At 43.4% G+C, this 18,002-nt stretch overlaps 1 protein-coding gene across 3 annotated transcripts in view; it reads left to right on the forward strand.

Moving 5' to 3' along the window:
- Positions 1-18,002, forward strand: part of TMC6 (transmembrane channel like 6) — a 340,145-nt gene that overhangs the window by 127,378 nt on the left and 194,765 nt on the right. For all 3 annotated transcript variants that reach the window (XM_085617505.1, XM_085617502.1, XM_085617503.1), the window contains exons 2-3: positions 8,883-9,404; positions 10,114-10,226. In XM_085617505.1, coding sequence (XP_085473631.1) covers positions 9,349-9,404; positions 10,114-10,226 — 169 coding nt within the window. In that variant the 5' untranslated portion in view covers positions 8,883-9,348. The remainder of the gene's footprint in view (positions 1-8,882; positions 9,405-10,113; positions 10,227-18,002) is intronic.

Here is an 18,002-nt window from a genome sequence, read left to right on the forward strand (position 1 = left end):
CAGATATTTCCACTTAGAACATGAAGACTCAACTGGTCAAGGTTAGTTTAATGTCCCTAAGTTTGGGGGGGGGGGGGGGGTTGTGTAGGAGAGTAGGGTCTGCTTTCTATGTTCACCCCCACTTTTTGCTTTTGCTTTACTGGTTTTCGACTTAGATGTGGCTGTGGGCCTGCTAATCAGACCCACAGCCCTGCTGTTCTCTCTCTAAATTAATACTATGTACTTTAGGTGCATAACCCAATTGGATAGGATCACCTTATTGGCCCCTGTACAGTGTACCTTAGGTACCCAGGGCATAGGTGTACCCTAGGCCTACCAGGGGCTGCAGCATGTATTATGCCACCCCTGGCCTGGCCTTCCATTATGACACAACTGGCTGATCACTCAGCTGGGGCAAGGTCGTGTAAGCACCCCTTGCTTAGGTGTAGTATTCCTATACCTACCTTATGTATAGACACATGTGTACCTATCAGTCACTCCTATGGCAGGCCTTAACAATCCTGGAGGCAGAGTGCTTGGTAACATGTGAGATGGTGCTCTAGCGTGAGATGAGCCTGTCTGCAGCTTTCGGAACCATGTCCTTATAGCTGTTCTATGATATAGCCTACCATATACTCTTAAAGTGCCTTATAACCTTAAACGGTTATGGTAACTATGGTTTGGCTTTATCAAAACATGTCGTGTAAGGTGTCTAACACTTTGGAATAATACCCCCATCCCATTTCTGGGGATGAGGATATTATCCCTCCCTTCTAGAGGGAGAAGACATGTTGTAACCTACTTACCCGGTTAAAGTTAGCCAGAGCCCCAGCATCACAAAATGGATGCTGCTGCCACAGACACGAGTCTGACCTCCTGCTGCTGGGAGTGATCCCGGCAAGGGAGGCTTGGACAATAGGTTTCCTGCCTTGGGAGGTGCTAGCACCACCCCAGACAGGCCTTAGTGTATTGGGGCAGGGAGGGATGAATAGAATGAGACAGGCCTGGGGCTCACAAGGTGTCCTGTGCCTAGTCCAGTTCAAACCGGTGCTGGGGCACTCCAGCCCCAGTCCTGGCGCGAAACTGGACAAAGGGAAGGGGGTGTAACCACCCCCCTCCCAGGTCCCACCCATTAGGCGTGACCTTGCAGGTATCCCAGCCCCCCAGATTAGTATAAGAGTGGGAGTTGAGCCTCAGGACTTTAGATTATCCTGAACCTGCAACTTGAACTGAAACTCTGGACCTTCGACATTCGACGAAAGAAGAAGACTGAAGAATCTCCCTTGTGGCCAAGGAGTGGCTACCCTGTGCAAACAGGCACCATCAAGAGAATACCCTTTGCTCCAGTTCTACGAGGGACCGACTGCAGAGCCCGACCAGAGCCTTGACTTCCAGACCTCTCTGACCCTGATCCACATCCACAGCCGTGCTGAGATCCGTGGAGGCGACGAGAGACGTGGGACCGGCTACCTGGGAAAAGTGGCTAGTATCTTCAAGCGCGGCTTCTGAGGCACCCTCGAAGTTGTGCACTGGGGATTGAGAAGCCCCAACCCCAAGCACCATCTGCACCGAAGATCAGCCCCCCACACTCCACGAGTCCTGCGTGGGGCCCTTCTGCATTGTCCTGCTTGCCGCGTCTGTCCGGTTGCTTGCCCGCTGGCTAGTGGCCTTGGTGACGACGCACCCTGAAATCTTCAGCGCTGGTTTGGCTCCTCCAGACTGGCTCCCGCTTCTCTGCAAAGAAGAAGCACCCCAGACCCCCCTGGTCTGCACCAGAAGCAAGTCCTCCGTTCTTTGTGGGTTCCGCTTGCCAAGGCTTGGTGAGTCCTAGTCCAACTTCGACGCCGCCGACAGCAAGAGCCTTCGTGGGACAGCTCGCCTCCTGGTCCTGGTCGTCCTCGACGTTCCCTGGTCCTCGTGGCTGCAGCGACAAGCTTCACCTTCACCTGCAATCTTCACGACATCGCCTGGTTCCTTCCTGGTTCCACGTGGTCACTGGCTAGTGACCTTGACTCTGTCCCTTCTGCTTGCAGGTCTCCTCTCTTCTTGATCCCAGCCTTGGGATCCACCGGACACTCTTCACTGACTGCCTGTCAGCAACTTTCCTTCAGGCATCCATAGAAGTCCACGACGAAACCCGACGCAAGTTCACACCTATGCACCCGCAGCCTGTGGGCTAGGTAACTTGGGTACTTCGGTGCTCACAAGGGTATTGACTATCCTAGGGTCTAGTTTCCGAGTCTCGACTTTCTAGCTATACCAGAAGTGTCCTAAAACTGTTTATTTCTAACTGCTAGTGATTCTATTGACTTTTACGCATTACGCGTGAGTGTTTCCACTCTGCACCTGAATCCCGTGGGCCTCCCACTTCCTAACCTTTGGTAGTATAGTGTAGCCCCAGCGATTCCCTAGGCCTAGGCCTATCCTAGTTCCGTGACAGTGGTCCTTATACCACTTACTTACTTAGTATATGGTTTGCGTGGCCCCTAGGGCCTAGCTGTATTACTTACCTGTGTGACTTAATGTATGCATAAATAAGACTGTGTTGTACTTACCTCTAATCTCATAAAGAGTGCTGAGGGTTTGACTAGAATAAATACACTTTATTTTATACATATATCTGTTGTGGTGTCCTTTCATTTGGTATTCAAGGGATTATATATGGTATCACAGCTGGCTTCACATGCCATTCAGAGTTTAGCCTAAGACTGCTCTTGTCCATGCTACCACTAGGATAGCTGGTCTATAAGGTTGACTTTACAACCAATCACCATAAGGGTATTTGGACTGATATAAGGTGTACACTAGAACTAGTGACATCATACATCAGGCCAACTTCTCACACAAAGTATAAGTAAATGAGGGATACTTAGCTGACAAAGGAGCAGCAATGAGAAGAGGAAGACATAGGAAAGCTGAAGGATTATAGGAACAGGAATGTGTGAATTCTACAGTTTTAGTTGTGCCAGTATTAAAATTTACATGGGCTGCTTGGAGCGGCAATGAAAGATATTATGTGTAATGTTAGCTTCACTTTCTTTAATAAAAATAAAAACCAGATTCTTCCCTCAAAGGGACTTGAGAAATCTACATTAGTTTCCAACTTTTTATCTTCGAGACAGCTGTACCCTAGTCTTAAGGCAGTGCAGCAGCAATTCTAGGGTAAAATACTGTTCAAAATGCTGGGATGCCACTTTTTTTAAAAATACATTGTACCGGTTTAGCGTTTTAAACACACCAATCCAACTACATTTCCACAATAGTCTTCTTTAACTAACTAATGCGCTTTTCTTTTTTAATCAGTTATTTGCAGTGATCTCCAGAAACCACTGTGGGGAAACTAAGCTGGTTTTATACCGTATTCAATACTTGACTTTACCTATGTTTGCTGTTTATTCACAATACACAGTGTTGGAGGAATAAAATGCTGCAACTCAGCGATGATTTCCTAGATCTTGTATATCTATTTATTTGATATACAACTTTGTGGTCGCAGAACTTCTTGGGGTGTTGACATATCATTATTAAGTACAGTTGGAGACCCCTTATTTCAGATACACCACTTGCAAGCTTTAAAGCTTATTTTGTTTTTTAAAGGCTTTTTATTGAACATTTTTACATTATTTATGCTATTAAGGCCACATACAGAGTAAAATGCCTTGAAGATATGTCAGTATTGTGTCATAAGCCTCGCTTACATAATATATCCAAGTGACATAGTAAACAGGACTGCATATGCAGTTATAGGTAATCGATTGCGACAGCTTATAACATCGTTGCATTATATGAGCAACAAAAAGACATTTTAGTTCAAAAAGAAGGGGGTAAGAAACATCGAACATTGGAATTAACCTGCACCCGTGCTTTATATGAGTAAATATATGTCAGCAATATAGCACAGAATTATCATTCTGCATGCTGGAAGGGGGGGGAAAGATGGGTGTACTCAATGGGCATTTCACTATGTGGGCAATTGGAGGCTGGTGCTACGTCGGGACAGAAGTGCCTCTGGAAGGGGTGCCAGCACTCCCCTAGCAGATTGTCCCAGCTGTTCGCGATGGGGTATTTGAGAAGACTCTCAGTGTAATGCCACACTCTCAGCCTGAGCCCAGGCTTTCATGGAGTGCTCCAGGCAGAGACCACAGGGGGAGTGGATGACTTCCATTTATGGATTATCTGGCGCTTGGCAAGTAGGAGGCCTAAGTCAATAAATCCTTAGTTCTCTGGACACAAATGACTGACTCTATGTAGCGCATAGTCAGTCTTTGGATATCGAATCTAGTGGGGTGTGTACGGAAGAAGAGGGAAATGTGATGCCTGCTTATGATAATACCGTTCTTTATGGTTCGGGTGTTAGTCCCGCTACCCGAATGACTTATCAGGATAACGGTATCATTCGGCCAATAATTAAGTTCACTCAAGATGATCAGGTTAATGCTCTCGCTGGCATGCCTAATCATGTGCCTGTAAGGGCCTTTGTTAGTGAGGAGGTAGTGGACCCTTTCTCCCAACCATTGTCTATGGGAAATAGTGTGGTACATGTTAATGATTTTGAGGGTGCAAACTTATTAGCAAATAGGGTTACAACCTTGTCATGGAATATAGCTGGGTTGAGAGCAAAAAGAGAGGATACATGCTGGAAGTCATTTCTCTCTACCTTTCACATAATTGCTTTACAAGAGACGTGGGAGGCCAGAGATTCTTTTTATTTGGATGGGTTTCAGTCATTTATTAAATATGCTGTGTCCTCATCCTCGGGGAGACCCAGGGGTGGTCTCTTGTTATTATTTAGTCTTAAGCTATTGTATAGCACAGAACTTGTTAAGACTAGTTCACCCAATATATTGGCAGTTAAAGTTGTAGGTGTTAACCTTCCATCAATATTAGTTGTGAATTTTTATAACTCATTTACGAGGACGGACGAATTGGAGCATTTAAAGGCCTTATTTAACTTTTTGGATGATTTTGATGCAAATAATGTTACCCCTTATTATTTGTTATTGTTTGGCGATTTTAACATTCACTTAAGACAATCCAATTGTTTTGGAAATTTTAAGCAGGCTTATTGCCCGCAAGAGGAAGCCCACTTTGATCTTTCAAAAGGTGGGATGTTTCTAGACAGTATTGTATCTGCTTTCAATTTATTTGTGCCAATGCAGAATTTAGTATCTCCTGTTCCCACATTCACTGGTCAGGGCCACAACAGTATCATCGATCATATACTAATTTCCTGTACTTTGAAGGAATTGATAGGTCCATTTTGTGTCACTCCAAATGTCCTAAGTGATCACAATCCCCTATCTTTGCAATTAAATATTAATGCTGTGTTTAGGCCTAACTATATGTCTACAATTTCTAATTCAAACATAGTCCCTATTAAACAGGGAACACGTTTGAGATGGGATGTTATTACTCCTATTGATTTTCTTGAGAAACTGTATCACAGTAATTTGGAGGACTTTAATATTTGCGTAGCAACAGAATCTAAACCAGGGGATATTCTTGGTGCCTTTGAGAGAATAACCAGCCAGATTATGGATAATCTAACCCTCGTCGGGAAACCAAGACCTAAGCAGCATAAAAACTGGTTTGATCAGGCATGTAGTAGCGCGCACTCCGCTCTTTTACTGGCCCTAAAAGATGGTGCAAAAGATACCAGCAGGATTGTGGAGGCAAGAAGATCCTTCAAAAAAACACTAAAGGCAAGGAAAATTTGTCTAAAAAATATGGCGTGGGAAGAATTGTCAGACGCTAGTGTTTTAAAAAGTAGCTTCCAATTCTGGAAAGTAATTAACAGCCCACTCTTTAATGAAATGGAAAATACTATTAATGATTGTTTTATTATCCCAGACAAATGGGTGTCTCACTTTAGTGGGCTTTATTCTGAAATTCCAGAACAGAATCCAGTAAATTTTGGGGATATTAATCAGTCATCGAAAATTAACTTCATTGAGGCTGAAGTTCGGGACGCCATTGAATCGATGGCAAAGGGCAAAGCACCTGGCCCCGACGGTGTTCCCGCAGACTTGTACAAGGCAGATTCAAATTACTGGGCGAAACTTTTAACCTTAGTTTTTAATGCGGCAGCAAAGGAGGGTGTTCCCCGTTCTTGGGGTAAGGCCGTGATAGTACCAATATTTAAAAAAGGTGCTAGAGAGGATCCGGCATGCTATCGGCCTATTTCTCTTCTGGATTCTGCGATGAAAATAATGGGTAAAGTTGTCCTAGCAGGGTTAACATCATGGCTGGAGGACAACTCCATTATTTCGGACCTCCAGTATGGTTTCAGAAAGGGAAGGAGCACGGTGGGTCAATGCCTTAAACTGCATCTCATTATTGGGAAGTACACGATTGCGAAGCAGGGGGTCTTACACTTAGCATTTATGGACCTATCTACTGCTTTTGATTTGGTAAATCGTCAAAAATTATGGGCATCCCTGGCAGCTATGGGTCTTGACCCTGTGCTGATTTCCTTTTTAGCACTCATACATGAAGACACTACTGCGGCGGTCCGTTATAATAAGGACGGGAATCTATCTGATGCCTGGCAGGTGAAGCGTGGGGTAAGACAGGGGTGCATTCTTGCGCCCCTGCTTTTCTCGCTTTATATTAACAACCTGGGGGAAGTTTTGTCCTCATCTTGTAAAGACATACCTAGAGCAGGTACTAAGTTGATTCCCGCTTTGTTGTATGCGGATGATACGGTCTTGCTGGCAAGAACTGCGAGAGGCCTTCAAGCCCTTTTAAATGGTTTTAACGATTTTATGGTCTCCTTGGACTTAGTAATAAATTTTAAAAAATCACATTCAATGACAATAGGAGATGGAGCTGCAAAAAAGGTCAAATTCTTCTGCAATGAGCAGGAGCTTACCAAAGTCCAGACCTTTCCATATTTGGGGGTCACCTTTGATGACAGAGGATCATGGGTCGCGCAACGCGCACAGAAACAGAACATTCTCGCTAGGGCAACAGGAGCCTTGTTGGGTTTTGCAAAACGGCTGGGCTGCAAGCCCTTGCCCGCGATTTTGAAGATATATAATGCTAAGTGCGTGCCTATGGCCCTGTATGGCAGTGAGGTCTGGGGCTATACGTCGTCAGTCGAGATTCAATTAATTGAGAATGCCTTTTTTCGGAAACTTTTGTTATTGCCTGTTTCTACTTCAATTTTTAATATCCATGAAGATTTGGGGGCTGAGTACTTAGTGGATCAGATTTCCGTTGCCCCATTAATGGGTTGGTTAAGGGTTTGGGTGCAGCACCCACCAAGCCTAAACCAGCTCATTATACAAGATTGTCTGGCCCTTGACAAAGCCATGTGTATTCCTTGGCTACAATATATTAAATCTAAGCTGGAGATTCTTGGCTGTTTAGAATTATTTGAGAGACCATGTGAGCTGTCTAAATCAGAAATAAAAGACTTAAAGTCCCAGTTCATGTGCAGGGCAAAGTTGTTGAGAGAAGGCGAGGAAGTGTGTAAACCGTCCGTTAGGAGATTTGTCATGTTAAGTATGGGCAATGAGATTCAGCCATACTTGACCTATATTATAATCCTTTTCACTTGTTTTTATTGATTAGGTTTAAACATGGCATGTTACCTTGGCTCCTAGCCCACCCGAAGGGCTTTTTTAAAGAGGGCACTTTGGGCCCCTGTCCCTGTGATAACGCCTCAGAACAAAATACGCTGCATATGATTTTTTTCTGTAAATTTTACACCCTGCTACGTAAGAAATTAATTTGCCCCATTTTTAAGAACTCTCACTTTGAGCAAGTGAGGCCCGCGTTGGTATTCCTTCAAATGCTGGGTTCTCCTTTTGTCTGTTTTGGAGTTGCCAGCTATCTTTCGGGGGCTATTAGAAGTAGAAATCGAATGTAGTTTAATATATCTTAGCCCTATTTTTTAGTATGTTTGACAGTCTGAGACCGGGCCTTTTTACCTTTTTCTCTTGAAACCATGAAATAGTTTTATAAATCTTGGCCTGCCTTACTTTTTAATGTCCATATTCGCCAATTATCTGTTCAAATATGTTTTTATGTATAATTGTGAATTGTGTATTGTCTGAAACTCCTTTGTTAATTATTTTTAAATGTAACTATTTGCAATTGAAATTTTGTGTATGCTTTAATGGTTTTAATTATTAACCGAATAAAGCTATTGTTGACTGACTGACTGACAATAAATCGAGTAGTGACCTTGTTTCTCTTGGTTCAACGGAACAGTTCCAGCAGGCACACCTCCCATGTGAGCAATGAGGCGCACCCTGTGCAGTTCATTATGTAGGTTGTGACTGCTTGCCAGTATTGGATAAGTGATGGGTATGCCCAGTGCATGCGTTAGAAATCTGCATCATCCAACTAGCTGCGGGGGTAGGTCGCATTTGTGTGGTGAAAATAGCGGTTGATCTTGTTGGGGGTGAGGTAAGCCCTATGTAGTATTGTATGAGATTCAAGCGAGAGTTGCGGAACACCAGGGAGGGATATACCAATATAGACTGCCACTCTGTACAAGGACGGCCTAGCTCGGCATCCCAGTGGCGTCACAAGGAAGTTAGTGGTGTTGCTGTATGTATGCGTAGAGAGCTGGTTAGCTAGCATGTTAAGTGGCCGCCTATTCCCTTGACATGCAAATATTGAATTGTGAGGTGTGTTTCGTGTACAAGCTTTACAGCTTTCTTTTTGCAACCTAACCACCTGCATTCTTCTTAAGCAGCAAGTTGTTTTATCAGAAATACTAAGTAAAGTAGAGGGAAACATTTTCGAACTACTTGATTACTAAACATTAGCATTTTTACATCAGTATTTTTGCGTATTTTATTTTTTAGGAGTGTGCAGTCTCGAGTGATAATAAAGTGATCAATTTCATGTTATGCACAGATATATCTCAACGTTGTTTTCTATGTCTGTAGATTCCAGAGTGATACCACTACAACAAATTCCAGATCCTACGATGCTGTTATGAGCCCGCTGAGAACTCTTGAGACCCAGGAGGAACACCGTGTTAACCCTAGCCTACCTCCCTGGTGGTATTCTGCGTGTGGAATCTTGAGATGCTGAAAACCCAAAACACTAGATGCACCCTGCATGGCACAGTGAAACGCTAGTAGGGCTCAATGTGCAATCCTAACATACTGTGAGGCTTTGCAGGAAATCCTTGGAGATGTAAGGGGTCCCCTGTGCATCTAGAGACAGTGGAGCTTACTTCTGTGAAATCCTAAGACCTTGCAGTCATTGCTTGGGATCATGAGACTATAAAGTCACCCTGCTTGGAATTCTGAGATGTTGAAGTAGACGTGTCTGGAATTCTAAAGTGCCTCTTCTTTGTCCAAAATCTTAAAACACTGGAGCAGAGTTGACCTTGACTCCGGCATTAAAATGTACAAACCTCGACCTGTCATTGTGAATGTTCCAGAATATGGATATGACTCTGTGTAAGTAGGAATTTTTCAGAAATGGAACTCGCCCAAGATTCCCCACTCACATTCCATTCTTTTATCACTTCTCGTGTACCTTATTCTCTTTAACATTGTCCACACTTTCTTGTTACTTCGTTATCTCTTACCATAGCTGTGCTAGGCTTTCAAGGTGTTTGTCTCTCAGGGTCTTACTTTAGACTGCAGAACCTCATAATTCGCAAAAACCCTGAATTATTTCAGGTATGTTGGAAATGCAGCAATTTCACACTTTCCACTCTTATCCATTCCTTTGCCTAGTAACTAATCATCAGTCCATCAGTTCTATTTATCAAACTTTGTTTCCCGTCTCAAGTCAAAAGACGCTTATAAAAAAATCCTTATCCTTTATGTATGCCTGGTTGACTGTGATAGAGAGTTCTGGTAGTGGACAATGGGTTATATCAGGGAGTAAATCAAGGCTGCAAGCAGGAAGAGAGGCGAGGGCAGCATGATCTACCGCCTCCCGTTTCCTTATCCTCCTCTCCTTTTCCCATTACGATTATGCCGTTTCTGGTTCCTTTTCTTTCCTCACATTCTGGAAACTTCTGTTTTCGTTTTCTCCCATCCATTTTCTTTTTAGTCACTGGATTATGTACTGTGGGGTGGGGTAGACTGGTGAAATATTTGTAGCGATAATCTTCTTTGCTGCTGTTTATCAGTGTGTGTTACTTATGTATTCTAACAGCATGGACCTGAGTCCTGATGAGGAGAGTTCTCTTCATAACTCTTTCAGTTACTTGATGAGGGAGCAAGAGACGGAAGAGTTGGAAATGGAAGAGCTTCCCCTCAGCGGCCCGGGTAAGAGTTTCTATCTGGGAGGTGGTGGTAAAATGTTTCAACTGGGGATTGAGTGAAGATGGGTAACCAACCCAAGATAAGAGGTTGTAATGTATCACTGAAGGAAGACGATCCAACCCGGGTTTGAGAAAAGAGTGTATACCCAGGACTTGAGAGAATGATGTTTCATCAGGAGGGTCAGAGGGATATAATTCTGTTAAAAAATAAGAGAGCCCATTATCCCACCCTAGAAGGCCAAGCTCAGGGCACCCATCTCTTACAGACGGCCAAAGGAAGTTTTACTACTAAGACCCGTGGCAAAATGCTGAAAACTTTAACAAGATGGAAAAACACCTATTTCATATTTGCCAGTGATGATCGTAAATTGCATCAGGACTGAAGGTGCTGTGTGTTTGTGATTTGTTCATGTCTTTTCGTAGAAGTACAGACTTTGGCCTTGATAATTCATTTTCAATTATATAACACTATATTGTGCCTTTATTAACAATGTGATGCATTTATGAATTGTTATTGACTTTGAACTATGTTAAACATAGCGTACAAATGGGGAGTATGTCTTTATATCACGGTTTATACATGTTGTATATAAGCACTTCCAAAATGGCATCCCTCAACGTGACCAATGGTAGAATAAGATTGTAAAGATCTATACATTCACTAAAAAAACCAAAGGTTAAAGTGAAGTTATAGTTGGGTATGGTAATGATATCTAAATTTTCATAGAAAATGTCAGTTAAAATATACTGTTTTAACAACAAAACCACTGAAATTCATTAGTTCTAGTTATCTTAAGTAACCATAACTCGTGCTCTATAGAAAGTATAACTTGTGCCCCCACCATGCACAGTGATGTCATCAGTGATGTAATTTCAGATGTTGCAGTGATGTTATCAATGATGTGATCGCACATGTCATGCATGATGTAATGTGGGAGGTAATTAGCAGTGCATGGCGAGGGCTTGAGTTAAAGTTACATTAGGGCAGGAGAACCCCAGTGCCCCAGCAGCTCCCTGCAAGCAACCCCATTAATTAAATAAAAATATATAATTATCATAGAACCATGGGCTCATACTGCTGCTCTCAGAAATGCACCTAGATGAATTATCACTTCATCATCCATAAGTTCAAAGAGTACATTTAGGGCTTCTTTGAGATTACTAATATGGCTCTTTTCATAAGGGGAAACAGAAAATGCTTTGAATACATAGCATAATAACTACAGAAAAATATCAAATGCAACATTTTTTGACCAGACTTCCTGTCACAGTAGCAGGGCAAGGAGTCAAGATTGGTATTAATTCCAAAGGAAAACATAACATATATTTCAATGCAACGGCCCTGTAACGGAACTGTAGACTCTGTTCCCAACACCCCATTGGTCTGATCATATATCTGGCCTCTGGGTATGGAGTTCATATAAATGCCCACACTCTTCTTCCGCCTCTCGTTGAGCATTCTTTAGGTTTCAGTTAGGTCATACAGGGCCTGGTGTAATTATTTTTATTAACGTTAAGATGCCTCTCTGGGTCTGTAAAAACCTGCAGTAGATTAACCGATCGCAATCTAGATTCCAGGGGAACTCAGAGTGTTTGTCACAACTGAGGCAGTCTTTAATAATATCTCTGATGAGACTTGCCTCCTTATTTTTCTAAACATCCAACTATAATGGCTGGGCTCTAATAAAGTCTTCTGTATATGGAATACCCAGTTTTCCATGACAGATTAAATGAGAGGATGAACTAGGTGCCATTAAAACCCTTCTGCAAAATCTTTTCTCTTCGGTCTGGACAGTATTACATTTATGGATACCCCAAACATTAGCCCCATACTTTGCAGTAGATCTGCATTGTGTTTTGAAGATTTGCATTAGGGGTGGTAGTGCGCCCCATCCCCTAGGCTGAGGTCAACAAAATATAATATCAATCGCCTTTGTGAGTTTTGTCCTGCAATGTGTAATATGTGGTACCCAAGATCCCATAGCAGCAAATGTTAGGCCCAAATATGAAAACGTGCTAGTGCTATTTAGGGTACTGTTTCCTATTAAAAGGTGGACCTAGAAATATAATGTTCAAAGACACGTCAAACAGGTATAATATTGGTCTTTGAAGGAGGCTAAGGAATGAACTCCAGTGTCAGTATAAACAAATACGGCATGTAGGTGCTAATAGGAGCATCATGCATAACAATGTATGCATGGAGTACATCTTAGGTCTGACCTAGAGCCAGCTTGACCTGCCTCTTTAGCCTCAAGTAAAGAAAAATCATAAATACAAATATATAATTATCAAATCTTGGCAATTCTTCTATACATGTATGAACCCAAAGCTCTCATTTGAGGTGTCCCTCATGACTGGATATTTTCTTCACTTTTATTCAATATCGACATACACCCTTTGGCACAATTTTGGTTTAAAGAGTGCACAAAATGTTATATGTACACAGAAGACAAGCAATTGATCTTTGGGTTTGTGAAGGACATATCTAATATTTCTTTCGTAGCACAGAGTCTACTTCTGGTATGGTAATGGATGGCACTGAACTGCTTGAAATTAAATCTAGCGAAGATTGAACTTCCGATTATTCTCGAGGGCTCGGGAGCCCTGGATTCTCTGACTTGACCTTCATTAATGGGTCCCTGCCTTCCTTCTGCACAACAGTTTATTATTTGGGAACCTCTCTTGATGCCAACTTACCTTTGCCTTCATGCTTCCAAGATCTCTAGCATCTGCTTTTTCCATTTGAAAACTACTTGAAATACTCTGCTAGTCATACATAATAAATTTCATGTTCCTCTGATCCATGCACATGTTCGATGGTGCGTCAATTATGGCAATGCAACTCTTAAAACAATTACATAGGCTTCTGGTCCATTAAATAATTGTTTTTAAGTTCATAGTCCACAGGGTGGTTTTTCAATACTTCCCAAATTTTATTTCATGTACATTCTGTTGAGATTCCTCCACCTCCAATTGAAGATCGAATGACAAGTATCTTCTCACGATCCCTAGAACTAGAGCTGTCACCTTCGGCACCCATTCCTTCTCAACTGCAATCCCTAGGAAGAATAATTATCTACCCATATCTATTTATTCAAAATCTTTTTTCAATCTTAAATTAGCTTTGCAACTGCCACTACGGTTAGGTCATTATAGTACCAAGAAACTTTGGTGTACAGGCGCTGCATAAGTTAACGTTTACATAGCTTAAAATACTTTGGATTTGAGTCATATATCTTTGTCAGTACTTTTTATTTTCCTTTCATTATCTTGTTTTTTAAAACCTTGTTTGTTAAAAATCGGTATTCAGGTTGCTGTAATCCAAACCAAGTAGGTTCTTTCTTTGTGCAAATAAGATTCATATTTTCCCATTATGTACATAATGAGATAAAAAGGGTCTTCATACCTTCACTATGTACACCTGACTTTCAAGGTAGGGATTCCATGGCCAATGTTTTTATACCCTTTGTTCAGGACGGGAGACTTCGCTTATCTAAAGATCTGTCAGGTTTGCAGATGTTCCTCGGAGTGAAATGTCAATTTTCTTTTACCCTAATTTCTCGAAAGCTACTGAATAGAATTACACCAAATCACAACAAGCAAGCTTTCTGGACCAAGATCTTGCTTTCTGCCAAATTTGGTGTCATTCCGTTCAGCTGTTTTGTCTGTAGCTGTGTCTAATTTGCAATGGAAAACTTAATTTGAAAAGCTAGTTTTGGGAATCCATCCTTGTTCTCAGCCCCCACTTGACGGATCAACCTGAAACGTTTGAAGTAGGATCCAAGGTGGATGAGCCTTTTGGGACTTGATTTTGTAAAATTTTGTGTAGATTTGTCAAACCCAAAAATTATTTTCTTATGGAAATCTGGTCCTAACCATGACTACCATATAAATGTTATTTATTCACTGAAAAAAGAAAGGATACAGAGACATTATATTTAGGACATATAATTAAAAAGACCTTAGAAATTAACTGAAAAAGACAAAGGTTACAGGGACGATCCAGTTAGACTCAGATTTCACCTGTACAAAACCAGTGAAATTCAGCAGTTATAGATACCTGAGCTAACTATAACTTTCGCCCCCGCAATGCACTGCTTTTGACCTCACAAATTATATCACTCATGACATGGTTTGTGCTTTACTGTAGTTGGGCTTTCACTGGGGCACCTGCTATGTTTATACTTGTAGGTGCTTCCCGTTTGAGGTTCAGTTTCTGTGAAATGCGCACACAGGCCTGAATAAAACCTAATTTTTTCCAAGAAGAGTCCCCAGTTTTGCTGAAAAAGTCTACCCTACTGGGGTAGTTTCATCGGGTTAAATAGTAAGTGCTACCTCGTTAGATAATTGTCTTGTGCATATTCTGCACTACAGCTGCGTAAGGGACCGTGAGGTGAGGCTTTAAGTAGGATGAAAAAACTGATGCGTCTCTCAAAGGGGCGTGGCCGATGCAATTAAAGGTGTGGCCTAAAAACACGTAAGCAAAAAATAAGTGCTTTCGCATAGTGTGCCGCCCATTGGTATTTTGGTGATTCTTTCATTACATCCAGATATATAATACAACAAGTAACATTACATCTACGACAAGCTAGGGCTATTGGCTATTTCCATTGGCTATATCTGAGGGTGAAAGTGTGCAGTCTTTTTTAAATAGTTTGTTTCCTTTTAACTCCTTCAGTGCCCATGGCGCGGTTGCGCTGTGCCCATGACGAGACTATCTCGTCATGAACCCCGCCCGCTAATGCAACGCCCGGCACAGGGCGGGGAAAGGGCGGGGCACTGAAGGGGTTAAGTCTTGTCTCTCTACTGTGGGGCTGGTTATAAAAGGGTGGATTTGCACAGGTTAGATTAAAATAGTCCTTTTTTTTTAAAATAATTCTTTTTATTAAACTTATTCAATGTATTCAGCATGGGTACAGCTCCACCAGATCAATAACAGAGAACACAGTGACACAAAGGCATACAAAATTAAAAGGATGAAGGGTGGAAGTTATGGTGAGGTGGGACTATCACATTCAGGATCATCTGTTGGGGCACATACGTAGCTACGATATGCGTTCCAGGGAGATCAAATCCTAGACCGCTTTCGAGGACAGCCCCTAGCTGCAAAAACTGTCTTTTCTCTCAGCATGCACCAGTCAAGGTCAGTTTCCCAATCTATGACCCTTGGGGCTTGCGCAGCCCCCCAGAGTTGAGCGATGTTTCTTTTGGCGATCATGCAGCCTAGTGTGACCCATTGTATAGCGTGTGAGTTTAGGTCAGTAGGTTCCCAGATATTAAGGAGGCATCTAGGGGCTTCCGGGTGTATAGTAAGCTCGAGTACTTGGCTCATAATGCTATGGATGTCCCGCCAGTAAGCCTGTATGGGGTCGCAGTGCCAGATTATATGAGTGAACGTGCCTAGCTGGGTGCATCCCCTTCTGCAATAACCATCCGCTGAACTACCCATGTGTATCAATTGGGGCCCCGTGATGTAAACTCGATGTAGGATTTCCAGTTGTACAAGGCGGAGGCGTGTCGAGATGGCGACAGTTTTAGGGGAGGAAACTGCGGTCTGCCAACTCTCCTCCTCTAATTCTATACCGTCCTTTACCCTTTTCTCTCGCAAAGGCACCAGCGGGTCGTCCATATTGTTGATGAGTTTCCTGTATGTAAGGAGATGGCCCTCTCGGGCAAGTAGCCATTCAGCAGCCTGTCCTCCAGCGGTGTATAATCAGGTGGGGGGGTGTCGTGGCGCAGTGCTGCTAGCAGTGCGTGACGTATTTGCAAGTAGCGGAAACGCTCTGAGTTCGCCATAGGATATTGAAGCTGGAGGGAGTCAAAAGATTTGACCCCGTTTTTATCCCACATATCCCTGATATGTGAAATACCGATTAGCTCCCATTTATCAAAACCCTGTGAGTTGCCCAAGTCCCCAAGCTTCTGGGAGTCCCACAGGGGTGTGGAAAGGGTCAGTTTATTGGTCCAGCCCATTGAGGCGGTCGCCGTGTGCCAAATGTGGACGGAATGCTTAGTGGGACCAGTGAGGGGGTATCTATTCGGTTTGGAATAAAGGGCCCTAGTAAAGGAACCGTTGTGAAGGAGGTGTCTGTCCATACTGAACCCGGGATCGTCAGGCCGCCCATAGGTGCAGTGGTTTATTGCTGTTAGATGTGAGGTCCAATAGTATTTCCTAATGTCAGGCAATCCTATCCCCCCGTCGAACCAGTTGAGGGTGAGCTTTTTAAGAGCAATACGAGGCCTCCCATTCCATAGAAGGTCTCGTTGTAATCCCTCTATTTGTTGAAAATAAGAGTTTGGTACTGGATCTGCCGAATTCTGGAGGACATAGAGAAAGCGGGGTAGGGACATCATTTTGAAGAGGGACGCTTTGCCTAATAAGGAGAGGGGGAGTGATTTCCAATTTGCGATATCTTGCTTCAGTCGTTGTATCGGGGGAGCCAGATTTCGGGTGAATCAGAGGGTTTTATCTAGTGAAATAAAGATACCCAGATATTTAAAACCATCTGAAACTACTGGTATGGGACAATTCCGAGGTATCGGAGGGACCTCTCCACTCAAGACGTAGAGGAGAGACTTCTGCCAGTTGATGCCAAACCCGGAGTATCTACCAAAGACGGAAAGGATATTGAATAATGCAATAAGGGATCTTTTGGGAGAAGCGAGGTATAGCAGAATATCGTCCGCGTACAGGGATATTCGGTCTTCCCGGTCAGCCGGCCACCGCAACCCGCGGATCATTACATCCCTGCGGATCCAAGTCGCAAGGGGTTCAAGGGCTAAGGCAAACAACAGAGGGGAAAGGGGGCATCCTTGGCGCGTTCCTCGACTGAGTATAAAGGAATCAGATTTCCTGTTATTCACAACCACCTGAGCCATTGGGGAGCTGTACAGCAATCGTATCAATTGAATAAAGCCAGGCCCAAATCCTAATTTATTGAGCACTGCGAATAGATAGGGCCATTCAAGTGTATCGAAAGCCATCGTGGCATCTAAGGAGACCACGACGGCGTCCTCGCGCAAGGTCGGTGCCCTGCCCAATACCCCGTGCAGTCTGCGAAGATTAAGTGCGGTATTTAGCCGGGGCATAAATCCCGATTGATCAGGGTGCACCAAGCCGCTTATAACCTTGATCAATCTATTGGCGAGCACCTTAGCCAGTATTTTGGGCTCAGCATTTAACAATGAAATAGGCCTGTAGGAGGCACAGTCAGTTTTGGGTTTCCCTTCCTTATGAATCGCGACGATAGTCGCGATTCACTGGTCTAGGGGAAGTGATCCCTGCACAAGGCTGGCCTCGGACATTGATTTCAGATGTGTTGCTAATCTGTCAGGGCGGAGTTTGTAGAGCTCGATCGGGAGGCCATTCGGGCCCAGGGCCTTGCCTGGGCGGAGTGTTCTGATTGCAGTCGCGATCTCATCAACTATAAGAGCGCTCTCATCAACTATAAGAGCGCTATCCATGAAAGCACGGTCACTGTCAGATAGTACCGGTAAAGAGAACGGTAAGAGTTCAGAGGAGTCTGCTTCGGTGTATGGCACTTTGGAGCAGTAGACTGCACGGAAATGGGCTGCAAAGTGGTCAACTATTTCTTGGGGATCCACTATAACTGATCCTCCAGAATCCCTTAGTTCGGGAACTAGTCGGCTAGCACGCTCGTTTTTGTCAAGCCAGGCGATTAATTTCCCGGCGTTGTCACCCCAGTCGTAAATCCGTCCCAGTCTGCACTGTCCTAGTATCTTGGCTCGGTCGGTGACAAGGGCTCGATAATCCTCCTGT

Source organism: Triturus cristatus, chromosome 7 (assembly GCF_964204655.1).
Source record: "Triturus cristatus chromosome 7, aTriCri1.1, whole genome shotgun sequence".
Taxonomy (NCBI): domain Eukaryota; kingdom Metazoa; phylum Chordata; class Amphibia; order Caudata; family Salamandridae; genus Triturus; species Triturus cristatus.